Below are 15,146 nucleotides of genomic sequence, written 5' to 3'. Positions count from 1 at the left end.
GGCAAGCTTGCTAAAATCCAACGAACCAAGTCAAGGTTGTCTGCTAGCCACGGGTGCCTTTATCTTGTGCGGTATCTGTTCCTTTGTGGATCACGCATGGAATGAAAACCGTGCTGAAGAAAGGTCACTTCTCATTTTAGACTCCATTTCAATGGGTAGTTAACCTCTGAGTCAACTGACTCTGTACCCATGTTCAATTTCCTCTGCCTGTTGGGCTCTTCCACTTACCCTCTTTTATAATTAGAGTACATCTTGTTTACAGTGCACAAAGCTGGTTTAAGATCCAGTTGGCCATGTGCCCTCTGTTACAGGACCGTGCTCAGAACAGTCAGCTGTGAGTGCAGCCAGTGGGATGAAAAAAACTAAGGGAAGGAAGGTGCCCTTTAAGGAACCTCAGCCTTACTGATGAAAGTAATAATGAAGCCGTTATATCTGTTAGGGAGCTCTTTGGGCTTGCCTGCTACCTTTTCCAACAAAAGCCCTCAGCCAGAGATTCCAGCTGAGCCCCTCATTATCATGTGGGTGCCAGGGCTGCATGCCAGGATCGGCACCCACCCCCGGAAACATGGTTTAAATTTTAAACACTTGTCATCTCCCTGCCTCCATGTGTCATCATTTTCAGAGGGGAACGTGCCCCTAACGGGACGTGGGGCTGCCTGATTCTGGGTTTGCCTTTGAAAGCCAGAAATGACCCATCTCCTGAAATTTTATTCCAAATTTAATTTCAAGCTATCTCGGGCTAGAAATAGATTTGCCTTGGCTTCTCTTGATGCAGTTGGTAAGGAAAGGGATTTAGGATTCCATTAGAATTGGTCTTCGTTCTTGACAAGATTGTTGTCTTAAAGACAAGAAATATATAGCATGTCTCACCACGTTCCCCCACTCCCCGCCACAGCAAAAGGGGCCCTGGTATGCATATGTGATTTTGTGTCATGCAAAGATCCACTTTCACAACTCCATGGAGGCATATCTTATTTAGAGAACCCAAAGGTAGTTTAAGGCTGTCACTGGCCACTTGTCTTCTTAAAACAGAGACAACCTATGAATTAGAGAGGAAGGAAGACCGGAGAGGGCAGTTTGCACCTGACTGGGGCGGGACAGGTAGAGGAGTGAGCAGGGTTGTAATAAACTGGGTGGAATTTAAGGTGTCAGTCCAAAGGTATCCCATCTTGCTCCTTCTAGACCCCGTCTCAAGCCTGGTTCCAGCTCCTGAGTCCCCACGGCTCTCCAAAGCCTCTTACTGTTCTTCACAGCCTATGGAGAGAGATGCAAAGTGATTTGTGTTTATTTTAGAAATAATCTGAACATTGCCAGGAAAGGGCTTGCTGAAAAGTGCTGCAGAACTAAAGCTGGTCCAGTAGAAACCGGTAGAAGTGCAAAGAGCAGAGCTGGCTCCTCCCTGGCTCTTTCCCCAGGCTGTTCTTCCTGCTTTTTGATCTCAACCTCACTCTCCTCCATCCCTTCTTGATCCAAGTCCGGAGTCTCTTTCACACCAGCCATGCTGCCAGCATTGTCGGGAGGTTTGATGTGGTGTGAATTCCTGCCCCTGGGAGATGGATGGAGAAATTCACAGAATCTTGGGAAAAGAGTGCTTGGAAAAATCGTAAAGTCTCTCTGTGCAGCCTGTCTCCTACCAACAGACAAGATGGAAACTGGCCATTTCAGAGCACTGGCTTCAAGGATGTCTAAGGGTAGAGATTCCTTGGGCTTCTAGGCAGGGGCTCATTTCTGTGTGTTGTTCCAGATGGTCCAGGTTCTTCTGTCTGTCCCATTAAAATGTATCCTTCTTGACACCTGTGATGGTCCTTTGGTCAAATCTTAATTGTATGTTTGTGAGTTTTGAGTTTTCCATTCTCCAGAAAGTACCATCTCAATACCAATCCAGTCTTCCATTTAGGTCCACACTAATCAGAAGTATTCACTGGTGTCTGGTAAATACCCGGTGCTTTTGAATTTTGGAAATGAGGCTAGATGCATTTATTCATTCAAAATTAATTTTGAGTGTCTAGTATGTACCAGTCACTGCTTTGTGTACTTAGGGAACAAGGAAACAACAAAAAATGGTTGCCTTGAAAGCTCTCATTATAAGGGAGAGGGAAGTGTGGGAGACAGATTACAAACAGTAAAGAATAGATAAACCGCATACATTAAAGTCTTAAGCCCCACAGGAAAAAAGAAGAAACTGGGTGTTCTGGCCTGCAGCCGGGACAGTAGAGAGAAGATTCCACTGAAGTTTCCAAGTGCAATTTTACTGACCCAGTGAGAAAAATGAAAAGAATTTCTATTCCTCCCTATGAAGAATGGGTCTTACTATAAACAGGTATTAGAAGATAGAAGATATATGTGCGTATATCCACCTGTCATCTTACTATTTGCAGACTTAGATTCTGTAGAGATTTATGTCTATAAAATGATACTCAGAATATTATTTCATAATTATGTATACATTATATATGTGTACACGCATATAATCATACATATTATACATACACACAGTTATGTGTTGCTTAACAATGAGGCTGTCTTCTGAGAAATGCTTCATTAGGTTACTTCATCGTTGTGTGACCATCAGAGTTACACGAACCAAGGTGGCTTAGCCCACTACACACTTATGCTATATAGTAGACCCTATCACTCTTAGGCTACAAACCTGGATTCCATGGTACTGTACTGAGTACTATAAGCCACTGGGATGCAATGGTAAGTATCTGTGTGGCTAAACATACAAAAGTACAGTAAAAATACCGTACTGTCATCTTACAGGACCACCATCATATATGCAGTCTGCCTTTGAAATGTCATTGTGTAGCAAGTGAGTGTATATTATAATTTAAACGATACGTGCCCCAAGGAATTTTGATATCTCTTTCAAGTCATTGAGATATATAGTAAATTTCCAGCTCCCCGAAGAGGTTTTTGCTTATTCAGGAATAATTTTCTAACCTGATCAGTTTACATCTTTTGATCCCTTATATAAGCCATAGAAGCTTCTCCCTGTTTTCAACCCCATCCTGCTGACCTGTCTTAAAGCTAGTCCATGCTGGCCTTCAGCCTTCAACTGCCACTGGGAGTGACAAGGATTCTGGAAGGCCCGGCTGGCGCAAGGAAGAATGGCCCCGGGGAGTGCGGCGTGGCCAGCACATCTTCTCGCACTTTATTCCTGCTCTGAAAAGCAAGACAGAACTTCAGTTTCTGGTTTCTTTGAAAGTACTTGGTGAACAAATAAGCAAATAGGGGATAAAGAATGTCCAGTCATTGTTTGAGGATTTTCTGGAATTTGGAGCATTGTTATTTTAGTTGTTTAGAAAAGGTTTTGGTTGCCTGTTTATCATACAGTGCAGGCTCATGAATAACTTCCTGGGGGACTGGCCCACATTCTTGGTCCGGTTGGCGTCTCTTGCCCAGCAAGGCTCATGCCGGCCGGGCGTCTTCCCAACATCCTGTCTGGGAATGACCTTCTTTTCTCCGCTTACTAAACTCCAAGGGTCCTTATTGAAATGACCTCCTGCACAGGAAGGCCTGCTGTGGCGCCTGGCAAGAGAAAACAGCCCTAGTTTCTAGGAAGTCCCACAAACGCGCACACACACACTCTCACACACACACACACTGCAAGTCTTGTTCGGAAGAGGTGACATGTTTATGTTCTTCCACGCGTCTGATAAGGAAAACCAGCAGACATTCCAGAATGTACAAACACAAGTGAGGGCAGGTGCAAGGACCACAGCTGGAAACCAGCGAACACAACAAACTGCAGCTGTCCGGGCCACGCCATGCTGGTGTGGGCCAGAGGGGAAACCAAGGGCGTGCGTGTGTCTATGTGTGTCTGCGGATGCACTCAGGATTAAAAATTAGAAGCCTGCAAAGCCCCCTGCATTTAAGAGGAAAAAATAATCGTGGAAATTTTCTGGCCATCTAGAAGAAATTTTGTTCTTGCCAAAGACATTCAAAAGCTATCAGGATTTTTTTTTTTTTTTACTTATCTAAGTGATATTAATGAGAGCAGGGGAATCCCAAAGAAAGGGACAGGTGTGTTCTTTAAATTCATTCTTGGTCTTAAATGAGACCTGCTTGAACATAGTAAAGAACTTCAAGAAGCCCTCTCACCTTGGCTGAATGATAAAGTGTTTAGAAATAAAACCTTCGTGATTATCATGTACAAGACATTCATCTTATAAGGACTCTGATGACCAGAGAGTTCAGTGCCTTGCCTCTGGTTGTAATGCAGAATTGTGATTCCCACTTAGGGGTGTACAACATGCCGTGGCTTCCTTTTCTCTGTGATCAAAGTTAGCATCACAGTTGAGTGACCTACCCAGGGCCCTGAACTCACACGCGTCTCACATCTGGTTTAACATTCTGCTGTTGCCATGGTAAAATCCTTAATAAGGATTAATAAATTATTAATTCTTAATGAATCCTTAATACCTTTGAACTCGTGTCTCATAGATGTACTCCAACATGAAAATAGAGCATGCACGTGAGCTGAGTAGTGACATGGAACATGCATGTCCATTGATCCTTGCTGCTCATTCACATACAGCGTTCGCAGTGCCCCCTGGACACAGAATTCCAGTGGAACCACCATGTGTGTGGATTCAGAGAAGACTCAAAGCAAATACAAGGTAAGTGTGGACAGCCAAGAAAGGTGAGGTGAGGAAGGAGGAGGGACACTGACAGCCCCAAGAGGGCACACTTTCCATTTGAAGCAGAACTTGCTTTGACACAAGAAAGAAGGCAATGGCATTCTATTAATAACAAATACTAACAACCAAGGGACCCTATTCTGTTCTTTCTTACTCATGCACTTCCCTGAATTAACCATACACTTTATCTGAAAATGAAGACATAGACCAAAAGGAAAAAAGGCAGCTGAGAATTAAGATTTGATAGAGTATGTGCATATCAAGAAGTAAAATAAAAGGCTGTGTGTGGTGGCTCACGCCTGTAATTCTAGCACTTTGGGAGACCAAGGTGGTCAGGTCACCTGAGATCAGGAGTTTGAGACTAGCTTGGCCAACATGGTGAAACCCCATGTCTACTAAAAATACAAAAATTAGCTGGGCGTGGTGTTGCACACCTGTAATCCCAGCTACTCAGGAGGCTGAGACAGGAGAATCGCTTTGAACCCGGGAGGCTGAGGGTACAGTGAGCCAAGATTGTGCCACTACACTAAAGCCTGGGTGACAGACTGAGACTCTATCTCAAAAAAAAAAAAAAAAAAAAAAAAAAGGAAAATAAACAGAGTTAAGTTAGTTTTGTGCAGTATTTCCACTGTTCTGGCAAGAAAAAAATATATATATTCATGTATAAGCTGCAAAGTATGAATTACATAATTCCAGCGATTCAGCAGATGAGTTAAATACTCTCATATTTGCATTTATTTATTTATTTATTTATTATTTTTTATCATTTTTTGAGATGAAGTCTTGCTCTGTCACCCAGGCTGCAGTGCAGTGGCACGATCTTAGCTCACTGCAACCTCCGCCTCTGGGGTTCCAGTGATTCTCATGCTTCAGTCTTCAGAGTAAGTAGCTTGGGATTACAGACATGCACCACCACGCCTGGCTAATTTTTGTATTTTTAGTAGAGATGGGATTTCACCATGTTGCCCAGGCTGGTTTCAAACTCCTGACCTCAGGTGATCCACCTGCCTTGGCCTTCCAAAGTGCTGGTTTTGCAGGTGTTGGCCATCGTGCCTGGCCCATATTTGCATTTAAAACTGACATTATGCAATGTAAAGATGAATCGTAAAATTCATGCTAATAATTTAAATTTTTATTTTTTCTTGACTTAGAATAACACTAAACAGCAGATTTTTTTAATGTCATGAGAAGTTGAGACTGCAGAAGGAAGGAAAAATCTTTATTTTATAGTACCTTTAACAATACTTTCTTCCTCCACTTTTAAACAGTTTTCATTGCACTGGGTCCCACGAATACGGAGCTTGCTGTGCTGGTGGTAAATAGAAATTTTTGCAGAAACTCATCACAGGGCCGTTGGGCTCAATCTTGGAGATAGATTTGTGTAGCGTATGTCTACTAGTGTTCACATCAGCTCTACTTAGGATTTCATTTTAGCAATTGTCTTTATTTGGATTCCCCCAGAAGCACACCAAGATGAGGATTCAAGTGGGGACGTGGTAGCCCTGACAAGAGAAACTGGTGTAAAGGGCTTATTGGAGAATACGGAAGGCGTGGGAATGATGAAGTAGTCAGGTTATTCAAGGGAGCTGAAGGGGCCACTGAAAAGTGTTCCACGAGAAACGTGTGCACCTTCCTCAGCAGAGTTTATGCCACCTGCTCTTCCCCTCCCTTTCTCCATTGTTTCTGGAGGCTAGGACTTCAGAATTTGTTTAGGAGGAGATACACATTTGTGATGGAAATCACAATGTTATGGCTGAATTATGCCCCTCAAAATTCATCTGTTGAAGTCCAAACCCTCAAGAGTGTGACTGTATTTGGAGATAGGGACTTCACAGAAGTAATGAAGTTAAAAAGTAAAGTCATGAGGGTGGGCACTAATTCAATCAATATAACTGGTGTCCTTCTATGAAGATGAGATGAGGACACAGACGTGCACAGAGGGAAGATCATAGGAGCACACAGGGGAAGACGCCATCTGCAAACCAAGGAGAGAGGCCTCAGGAGAAACCAACCCTGCTCACACCTGGATCTCGAACTTCTGTGCTCCAGGGCTGTGAAAGAACACATTTCTATTGTTTTAAGCCCTGCAGTCTGTCGTATTTTGCTATGGCAGCCCTAGCAAACAAGCACACATGGTTAGAAAAAAAATCCATCAGGAACCGTGAAACGGAGTTCCTTGCTAAAATGCACCTTGGAAGACATGATGAGAGATCAGAACACTAGGGCAGGAATAGAAGACGAGTCTACAAACCAGGGGCAAAACTGGGAGAGTTCTGAGGGCCAGCTCTGCCATGTAGTGGATTTGTGCTCTTGGGTAGGTTCCTTAATCTCTTGGTGCCTGTATATTGTTGACTGTAAAATGAGCTTCAAACACCGTATATGTTATAGAGATGCCATCAGAATTAAATGAGATAACGCTTGCAAAGTGCTCAATATGTTAGCTCATTTTGTTTTTCTGCAGGCAGTAAGAACTCCTTAAGGGCTAGCATCATGTTTTCTTCTGCTTTGGAAGTAAACTGGAAGCATGTCTTGAGTGTTAGCCTTTCACTTCAAAGAAACAAATCTGTGTGGAAGTTGAAGTCTAGGTGGGGAAAACCAGATACACAAAGGAAGTGATGAAGGTAGAATGTGCAGTTTATCAGTGGATGCTCACCACTTACCAGAAACTGTGTCATACACCTGATTTCATACCCATCTCATTTTAATCCTCTACAAAGCTATGAGATAAAAAGTCTTTGCCTCATTTTCAAAGGTATGAAAACTATTGGCTAGAGTGGTTAAAGGATTTTTCCAGAGTCTGCTGCCAGTAATTTACAGAGCAGGAATCAAACCTAGGTGTGTGGGCATCAAATTCATTTATGCCATAACTATTAAAATAAAACTTCCTTTCAAATTATCTTCCTAATTACCCTGCAAGGCAGATGAGGACCTATTGCTAGCACCATTTTATGTTTTAGGAAAATATGGCCCAGCAAATCCTGAACCATCCAAGTATGTACCCAATGTTAAATGTAAAACCAACTCAACTCCAGTGAGGTTTTTTTTGGCTCTTAATCTGGTGATATTTAGCTACTTAGACACTGTTTAGATATTCAGATTCTCAGTGAGTGACTCACAAGATTATGTCTGCACACTGTGGCTAGATTTCATTTTGAAGGAAGTTTTGGAATGCCACTTTTCCTGTATAGGATGGGAAACCCGTTGATGTCAGCCATGATCCCAGGCAGCCGGAGTGCTGTGGGCCCAGCATGGGTCTGGGGGTCAGAAGACAGAATTTTGGCTCTGGTTCTGCCACAAATTGGCTGAGTGACTTTGAACACTTCATTCTTCCTGGCCACAAGTTTCTCATCTGCAAATTGGAGAGATTGTACTGAATAATTTCCAAAATCTGTTAAAAATCGGATTCTATGAAATGGAATCTCTGATTGGGCCTAAGAAACTAGTAAGAAGCCCAGAGACATGTGGAGATAGAGATTGCCCTCCTTTAGTCTCAGCAAGAAGGAAATTGCTTCCCCGCTGCCCCCCCCCCAAAAAAACAAACAAACCTGGACAACACCTTTTATAGCTGGAATTGCAGAGAAGCAGTGGCACAGGCAACATTGGTGGGTGGGGGAGAAGTCCTTATTAAAATCTTGGTTACAGGAATAAGTGTACTGGGGACTTAAATCTAATTTGCACTCCAAGGATCAGCAAGTACAAATCCTACAAGAACTCTCTGGCCATAGAACAGAGAGTCCTAGAACAAAGCCTGTTTTGATCCTTTGTCTTGGTTAACGGTGACACCATATCTCCAGCATAAACGACGGCGATTGCATTGTTCGCATGCCGGTAATAGAAAAGGAAAACACAACCAGGCTGTTTGGTTGGTTTTGGCATGCACAGTTCAGGGTGGGAAATGCCCTTGGGCTCTGGCTGACCACCTGGTATTTAATTTTTTAATAAGTGTACCAGTTTCAAAATAGCAGAGACTCTCCTTGAAGGGTAATCACAAAGAATTGAATGTCCTGGTATTTGGAACAAGCATTCTAGCTCACTGGCATCATAGCCCTTACTGTAACATCAGCGATAACAGCAGTAACCGCAATAAGAGCCAGTGTCAGGTCCCTGGGGATCTCCCAAAGAAAGCCTTTCCACTTATAGCAAAAAACAGTAAAGAAGCAGGGACCTGAGGTAGAAACATAGACAGTTTGTTCCTGTGGTAGCACTTCCTCAGTATTCTAGTGTGGGATTAGTGGGCTTCAAAGTGGAACTGCCTCCAGCCTCAGTGGGCCTGGGACCATGCCCATCAGTTATCCACTCTGGTTTTGGAGTTCACTGTGTGACCTTGGGCTGACCTTGGAAACTTCTGACTTACCGGCCAGAGGTTCGCATAACTCCAGGGCTTCTATGTTCTGATGGCTAAACTGGAAAGCATGGTATTCATTCTGGATACCTCGTCCAACAGGTGTCACCATGTGGTCCATAGACCGGCAGCATCAGCATCCCTCGGGAGCTTGTTAGAAATGCCCCACCCTAGATACGCGGAATAGGAGCCTGAACAAGATCCTTGTAACAAGATCCTTGGGTGATTCATTTGCGTGTTTTAGTTAGAGAAGCGCTGAAATGAAGCCATACCACCGCGCCCGTCTGGGAGGTAGATGAGCCATTCACTGGCCCAGGACAGTTTGGTTGTAAGAGGAAAGAACTTATTTTGGAAATTCAATGGGTACAATCAGAGGCTTTCTGTTTTCTGCTTTGCGATATTACCTCTTTTCAGCCAAAAGGAAAAAGTTCTTTTATTTAGAAAAGAAAGTATTTGGGGAAAATAGCTGAAACAATTAACATAAAAGAAAAAAGCATCCTAAATATCTCCACTTAAAAACACATGAATCAATAAGGTTAGGTCCCCTTGCCACTTTTCTAATCCTACCTTCAAAATTATCCACTGTTAACCAATTTCACGGGTATCCCACCAAAAATACTATGCTTATATTTGCATATATTTTATACACACACACACACCAGGAAATCATCCCTAATGATTGTTTTTCTATATGCTTTCTAAGCTATGACAATGAAAAAAATCAGAAGGAGCCCTTTGAAAGGCCTTCCATTTTGAGCCTATTGGCAGCTCTGTCTGAGAAGCATTTTTCTTAAAAAGATGGGCACAGAGGGCCTTTTGCAAAGTGAGTCAACATGAACCCCATGGAGTGCAGGGTGTTAGCCAGATGGCCAGCTCCGCCCGCTCTCATTTCTGCTCTCAACACTTTTCTCCACAGCTCAAGCCCCATGAAAGCTTGAGGGTACCCTCAAATGCCCCATGAACTTCTGGAGTTTACAAATATGGCTCAGACACGGTGGGTGGGGCCAGTTGGGATCACAGGAACTCACGCTACACTCCTGGTGAGGTCATGAAAGAACTTTAGTCCTGCTGCCAGGAGGCCGTTATTTCTTACCAAATGGTTTCCAGTGGTTTCTCAGAATTCCTCATGCACGCTAAGCTGGAGCTTTCATTCCTGAACACTACAGTTCAGGGCCTACAGTTCATTCCTTTAAAATGAGGCCATAACTCAGTTAAGGTCATTTGTTTCCTAATTCCTCTTCAGGATCTATTTGAAAAATCACTTACTTAGCTTTCTTGGTCCACTCACAGTGTTATTACTCTGAACTTCTAACATAAGTGTGTGTATGTGTGTGTGGGTACACATACAGTTTATATATATATATACTTTATATATATATGTGTATGTACACACACACTTCTTATTTATTTATATATATTTAAAGTACATACTTTATATACATATATGTATATAAAGTATGTATATAAAGTATATTGTATATATCAAGTATATCTGTAAAGTATAATATATATTATAAAGTATATATACACCTAAATATACATACTTTAAATATATATAGTACATATGTATATAAGTATATAAAATCTATGTATATATAAAGTATATATGTAAAGTATAATGCATGTAACTTACATATGATATATATGATAAAGTATAATATACTTTCTATATGAAGTATAATGGTTATAAAATAGTACATATTATATATTATATATATACTTTATAAAAGATATTATATATTTATATATATTAACTATATGATAATATATACTATTACCTATTATTACTTAAGCGTATTACTATATATTATGAGTATATATATAAAATACGTATATACTTCTTATATTAAAGCTAATATCATTAGTTTATATTATTATTTATTATTTTATATTTATTATTTTTTTTTATATAATATGATTAGTATACCTATTATACTACATAATAATATTTAATATTCATAATAAATAATAAATTTAATAATTGTATATTATATAAATGTATCGTATATATTCTATTTTACATTTAGGATATAAGTAACATTTGTGCATAAAACAATATATGGTGTAATATCATTATATGCATTATATTGTTATTATGTATTTTATATATGCTATTCAAAATATATATCTAGTATACATTATAATATATTTACTTTTTTATATATAATTCTTATATCATATTATATACATTATAAGAGATATAATAAAGTATATATTATACATACTTTATAGTGTATATATTAGTATATCTGTAAAGTATATTATATTATAAAGCATATACAAAGTATATAAAGTATACATATAAAGTATATAAGTATATACCACTATATATTTGCATATGTATTTCTATATATACTATGTATACTATGTATATATAGAAGTATATATATTATGTATATATAGAAGTATATATGCCACTCTAAAGTATATATATAAGTATATAACCTTTATATATTTTATGTTTCTCCAAGTGTATATAATGTATTTATGTGTATATACATGTAATCACCTGACTTCCACAATACTGATGGCTTACAGCTTTTTGCACAGTAAACCTTGTTCCTTTCCTATCCCCAACTTAAGCTATAATATTGGAAGGTTTGAGGACTGGTTGGTGACCTGTACTTTTCTGCTGTAAAAATGTCTCAGCTGAGGAAGTGACACTGTCGTAGACTAAGGAGACTGTGTCCTTCCCTCTCACACACGGGGCTTGGAGAGGAAAGATTGCTCCCCTTCTGGGACTCATGACCTGTGTTTTATTATTTGCCTTTGTATTAATTTCCTATTCCTTCTATTATAAATTATTACGAGCTTAGTGGCTTAAAACAATTTGTTATCTTACAGTTCCGGAAGACAGAAGTCAAAAATCTGTCTCACTGGACCAAAGTCAAGGTGTCAGCAAGCTAGTAAGGCTGGATGCTTCTGGAGGCTCTAGGGGACATTCCATTCTTTGCCTCTTTCAGTTTCTAGAGGCTGCCAGCACTCCCTGACTCCTGGCCTCATCACCCCAACCTCTGCTTTCATCATTCAATCTACTTCTCTGATCCTAACCCTCATGTCCCCTTCTCAGAGGACCCTGCAGATTAAACTAGGCTCACCCAGTTAATGCAGAATAATCTCTCCATCTAAAATTCTTAAGTTAATTACATCAGCAAAGTCTCTTTTGCCATGAAAGGTAACATAGTCATAGGTTCCGGGGATTAGGATGTAGACATCTTTAGGGGGCCATTGTCCTATCTAGCACAGTCCACAGGGCAAAATGCTGAAATTGTGACCCTACAGGATGTCCCACCAGCCAAGGAAGATTTTACTTATTGCCTATGGTTTAAGCAGCTTGGAATCGTAACACAAAACAATTCCCAGACACCTCAGAGAGGGGGCAGCAGATCAGTATTTTTGACAGGGCTTAGAGCAGAGTTTTTACCAGCATGGAGTCAATATGAAGGTGTGAGAAGACAGAGAAAAGGGATGTGGAGACTTACATGAATGTAATAGTCATCATAACATCTGCCATTTACTCAACCGTCATGTCCTCGACCTAGGGCTAGGCACGGTATATGCTATTTAACTTAATCTGCACAATAGGCCAGCAAAATAGGCATTGATGTCCTTGTTTTAAAGACGAGGAAACTGGCCAGGTGTGGTGGCTCACGCCTGTAATCTCAGCACTTTGCGGGGCTGAGGCTGGTGAATCACCTGAGGTCAGGAGTTTGAGACCAGCCTGGCCAACATGGTGAAACCTCATCTCTATTAAAAATACAAAAACTTGCTGGGCATAGTGGCATGCACCTGTAATCCCAGCTACTTAGGAGGCTGAGGCAGGAGAATCGCTTGAACCTGGGAGGTGGAAGTTGCAGTGAGCTGAGATTTCACCATTGCACTCCAGCCTGGGCGACAAGAGCGAAATTCTGTCTCAATTTGAAAAAAAAAAAAAAAAAAAAGAGGAAACGAATTTGTACAAGGATAATAGGCCCTACGACTTCTAGTCTAGGTAGATGCCCAAGGACCATTGCTTGTCAGTAGAGATAATGAAGTATTTGAATGTGTTTTTTAATCACTAGAGTTACCTTCCCTGAAGAGAGTACCTTCCCAGAACCTTCTGCTGTGGGTTAATTTCATCTTCCCCTATGTCAGCAGAATGAATCTGGCCATTGTTAGAGAGGATGGTGTTTATCCTTCTGGACATCACTCATTACTTTCTTTCTCCACTCAACTGACCGGCGGTCTGTTGGATCTACCTGACTTTTAGTAGAACAGAAACCACAGTGTTTTAATGGTTGGCATTCAAGACCTTGTTAGAGAATGAATTCGTATTTGATTAACATTTATTGAATATGTGTCATGAGCTGTGGGTTGAGCTGCGTAACTGGCATACAGCTCAGTAAGTGTGTGCTGGAAATGGGGCTGCTGCCAGCACAGGCCACCCCGGCAGTTAGGCAGTCAAGTGGCTTGTAGTGAGGAGAGCCTGAAAGTCTGCTTATCACCATGATTTTCTGCCCTGCAGGAGAAGGGCCAGATGGCTGGACCCCATTTTGGTTTTCAGCGATTTTACTGCTTACTCTCCACTCATGGGAGTTCAGTTTCAAAATATGTGTCTGTTTATTGTCAGACTAGGTCTTCCTGGCACAAATAGTGAAAGGAGAAAATAAAATCATAATATAGGAATTTAAGCTGATTTCAACAAATCTGGATGTTGCTCAGACTATACCCAACTAGTGGTGTGTTGGATCCTGAGCCGGCCCTCGAGAGTCAATTGTACACATGTTCCCAGTTCTCTGTCGAGGGGTCCAGTGACATCAGGTTCATACCTTGAAACTAGCTACAGTAGGACTATTTACACCATGAAAATCTGCAAACACTACAGTTCAGGGCTGTTTGTTTCTCTAAAGAGCCAGTTTATCAGCATGCTACTGTCCCCAGCACACACATTTTGTCTAAGTGATCATCATACTCAATAAGTAATTAATTGACTAAATAAAGCAATGTTAATATTTGTTAGCATTGGTAGTTTACTGTGTTTCTGAATATGGTTTTTTAATAACTAGAGCTACCTTCCTTGAAAAGAGTATCTTCAGCCTTCCCATAACCTTCTACTGTGGGTTAGTTTCCTCTTACCCTATGCCTAGGGCTGAAAAGAGCAATATTTTAATATCATAGATCTGTATGCTAGAAGGGATGCTAGAGGGTAAACAGAGTATTTTTCCATTTGACAGACAAGGAAACGGAATTGACCCTGCATCAGAAGAGCTCTGTATCCTTTCCTTCGGATGAACCAATCCAGATTCCTTTGGGGATGTCTTTCTGTCCTTTTCCCCATAGCGTCAGCGTTTGTAACTCAAAGGTAATAAGCATCCCAGGGACAGTGTATTCAAAGCTTTATTGTGTTAGGGATTGAAGTGAGGGCAGAGTAAGGAAGTAAATCCAGGATGCAGGAGTTTGGGTGGACATGCCCGGGCTGGTTTGTCTCTACCTACACTTGTAACGATTAATAAAGAAAACAATTTCTGTTTTCCATAAGTCCTTTATTCATTCCAAAACACCTCTGCATGCCAAACTTGGAGATCCTAGGCCCAGAGTTAGAGTCAATGGCTGGCCATTATAGGACTCTCAGCTTCAGAAACTCCAATGGCACACACATGGCCATGGTTTCTCATTAAAAACCCAGGCCGGCAGGAGAAGGGCGTAAACCCGGGAGGCGGAGCTTGCAGTGAGCTGAGATCTGGCCACTGCACTCCAGCCCCGGCGACAGAGTGAGACTCTGCCTCAAAAAAAAAAAAAAAAAAAAAAACCCAGGCCGGGCGCGGTGGCTCACACTTGTAATCCCAGCACGTTGGGAGGCTGAGGCAGGCGGATCATGATGTCCGGAGATCAAGACCATCCTGGCTGACATGGTGAAACCCCATCTCTACTAAAAATACAAAAAAATTTAGCCTGGTGTGGTGGCGGGCACCTGTAGTCCCAGCTACTCAGGAGGCTGAGGCAGGAGAATGGCATGAACCCGGGAGGCGGAGTTTGCAGTGAGCAGAGATCACGCCACTGCACTCCAGCCTGGGCGACAGAGTGAGACTCCATCTCAAAAAAAAAAAAAAAACCCAAGGCAGAGAAGGATGGTTATATTCTACCAGTGCTGTCCAGGAACTCATCCTCCCACAGCTAGCCAA

The 15,146-nt window shown here is 41.4% G+C and overlaps 1 protein-coding gene across 1 annotated transcript in view; it reads left to right on the top strand.

Moving 5' to 3' along the window:
- Positions 1-14,409, top strand: part of TMEM170B (transmembrane protein 170B) — an 84,962-nt gene extending 70,553 nt beyond the window's left edge. Inside the window, exons 3-4 of the mRNA XM_017891174.1 lie at positions 4,541-4,622; positions 14,199-14,409. Of these exons, the coding sequence (XP_017746663.1) occupies positions 4,541-4,622; positions 14,199-14,256 (140 nt within the window). The 3' untranslated portion in view covers positions 14,257-14,409. The remainder of the gene's footprint in view (positions 1-4,540; positions 4,623-14,198) is intronic.
- Positions 14,410-15,146: the final 737 nt, after the last annotated feature.

This window comes from Rhinopithecus bieti, unplaced genomic scaffold, assembly GCF_001698545.2.
Source record: "Rhinopithecus bieti isolate Rb0 unplaced genomic scaffold, ASM169854v2 scaffold_19939, whole genome shotgun sequence".
In the NCBI taxonomy this organism is placed as follows: domain Eukaryota; kingdom Metazoa; phylum Chordata; class Mammalia; order Primates; family Cercopithecidae; genus Rhinopithecus; species Rhinopithecus bieti.
Note: the sequence above shows the minus strand (reverse complement) of the source record. Positions and strands in the feature narration are given on the sequence as shown.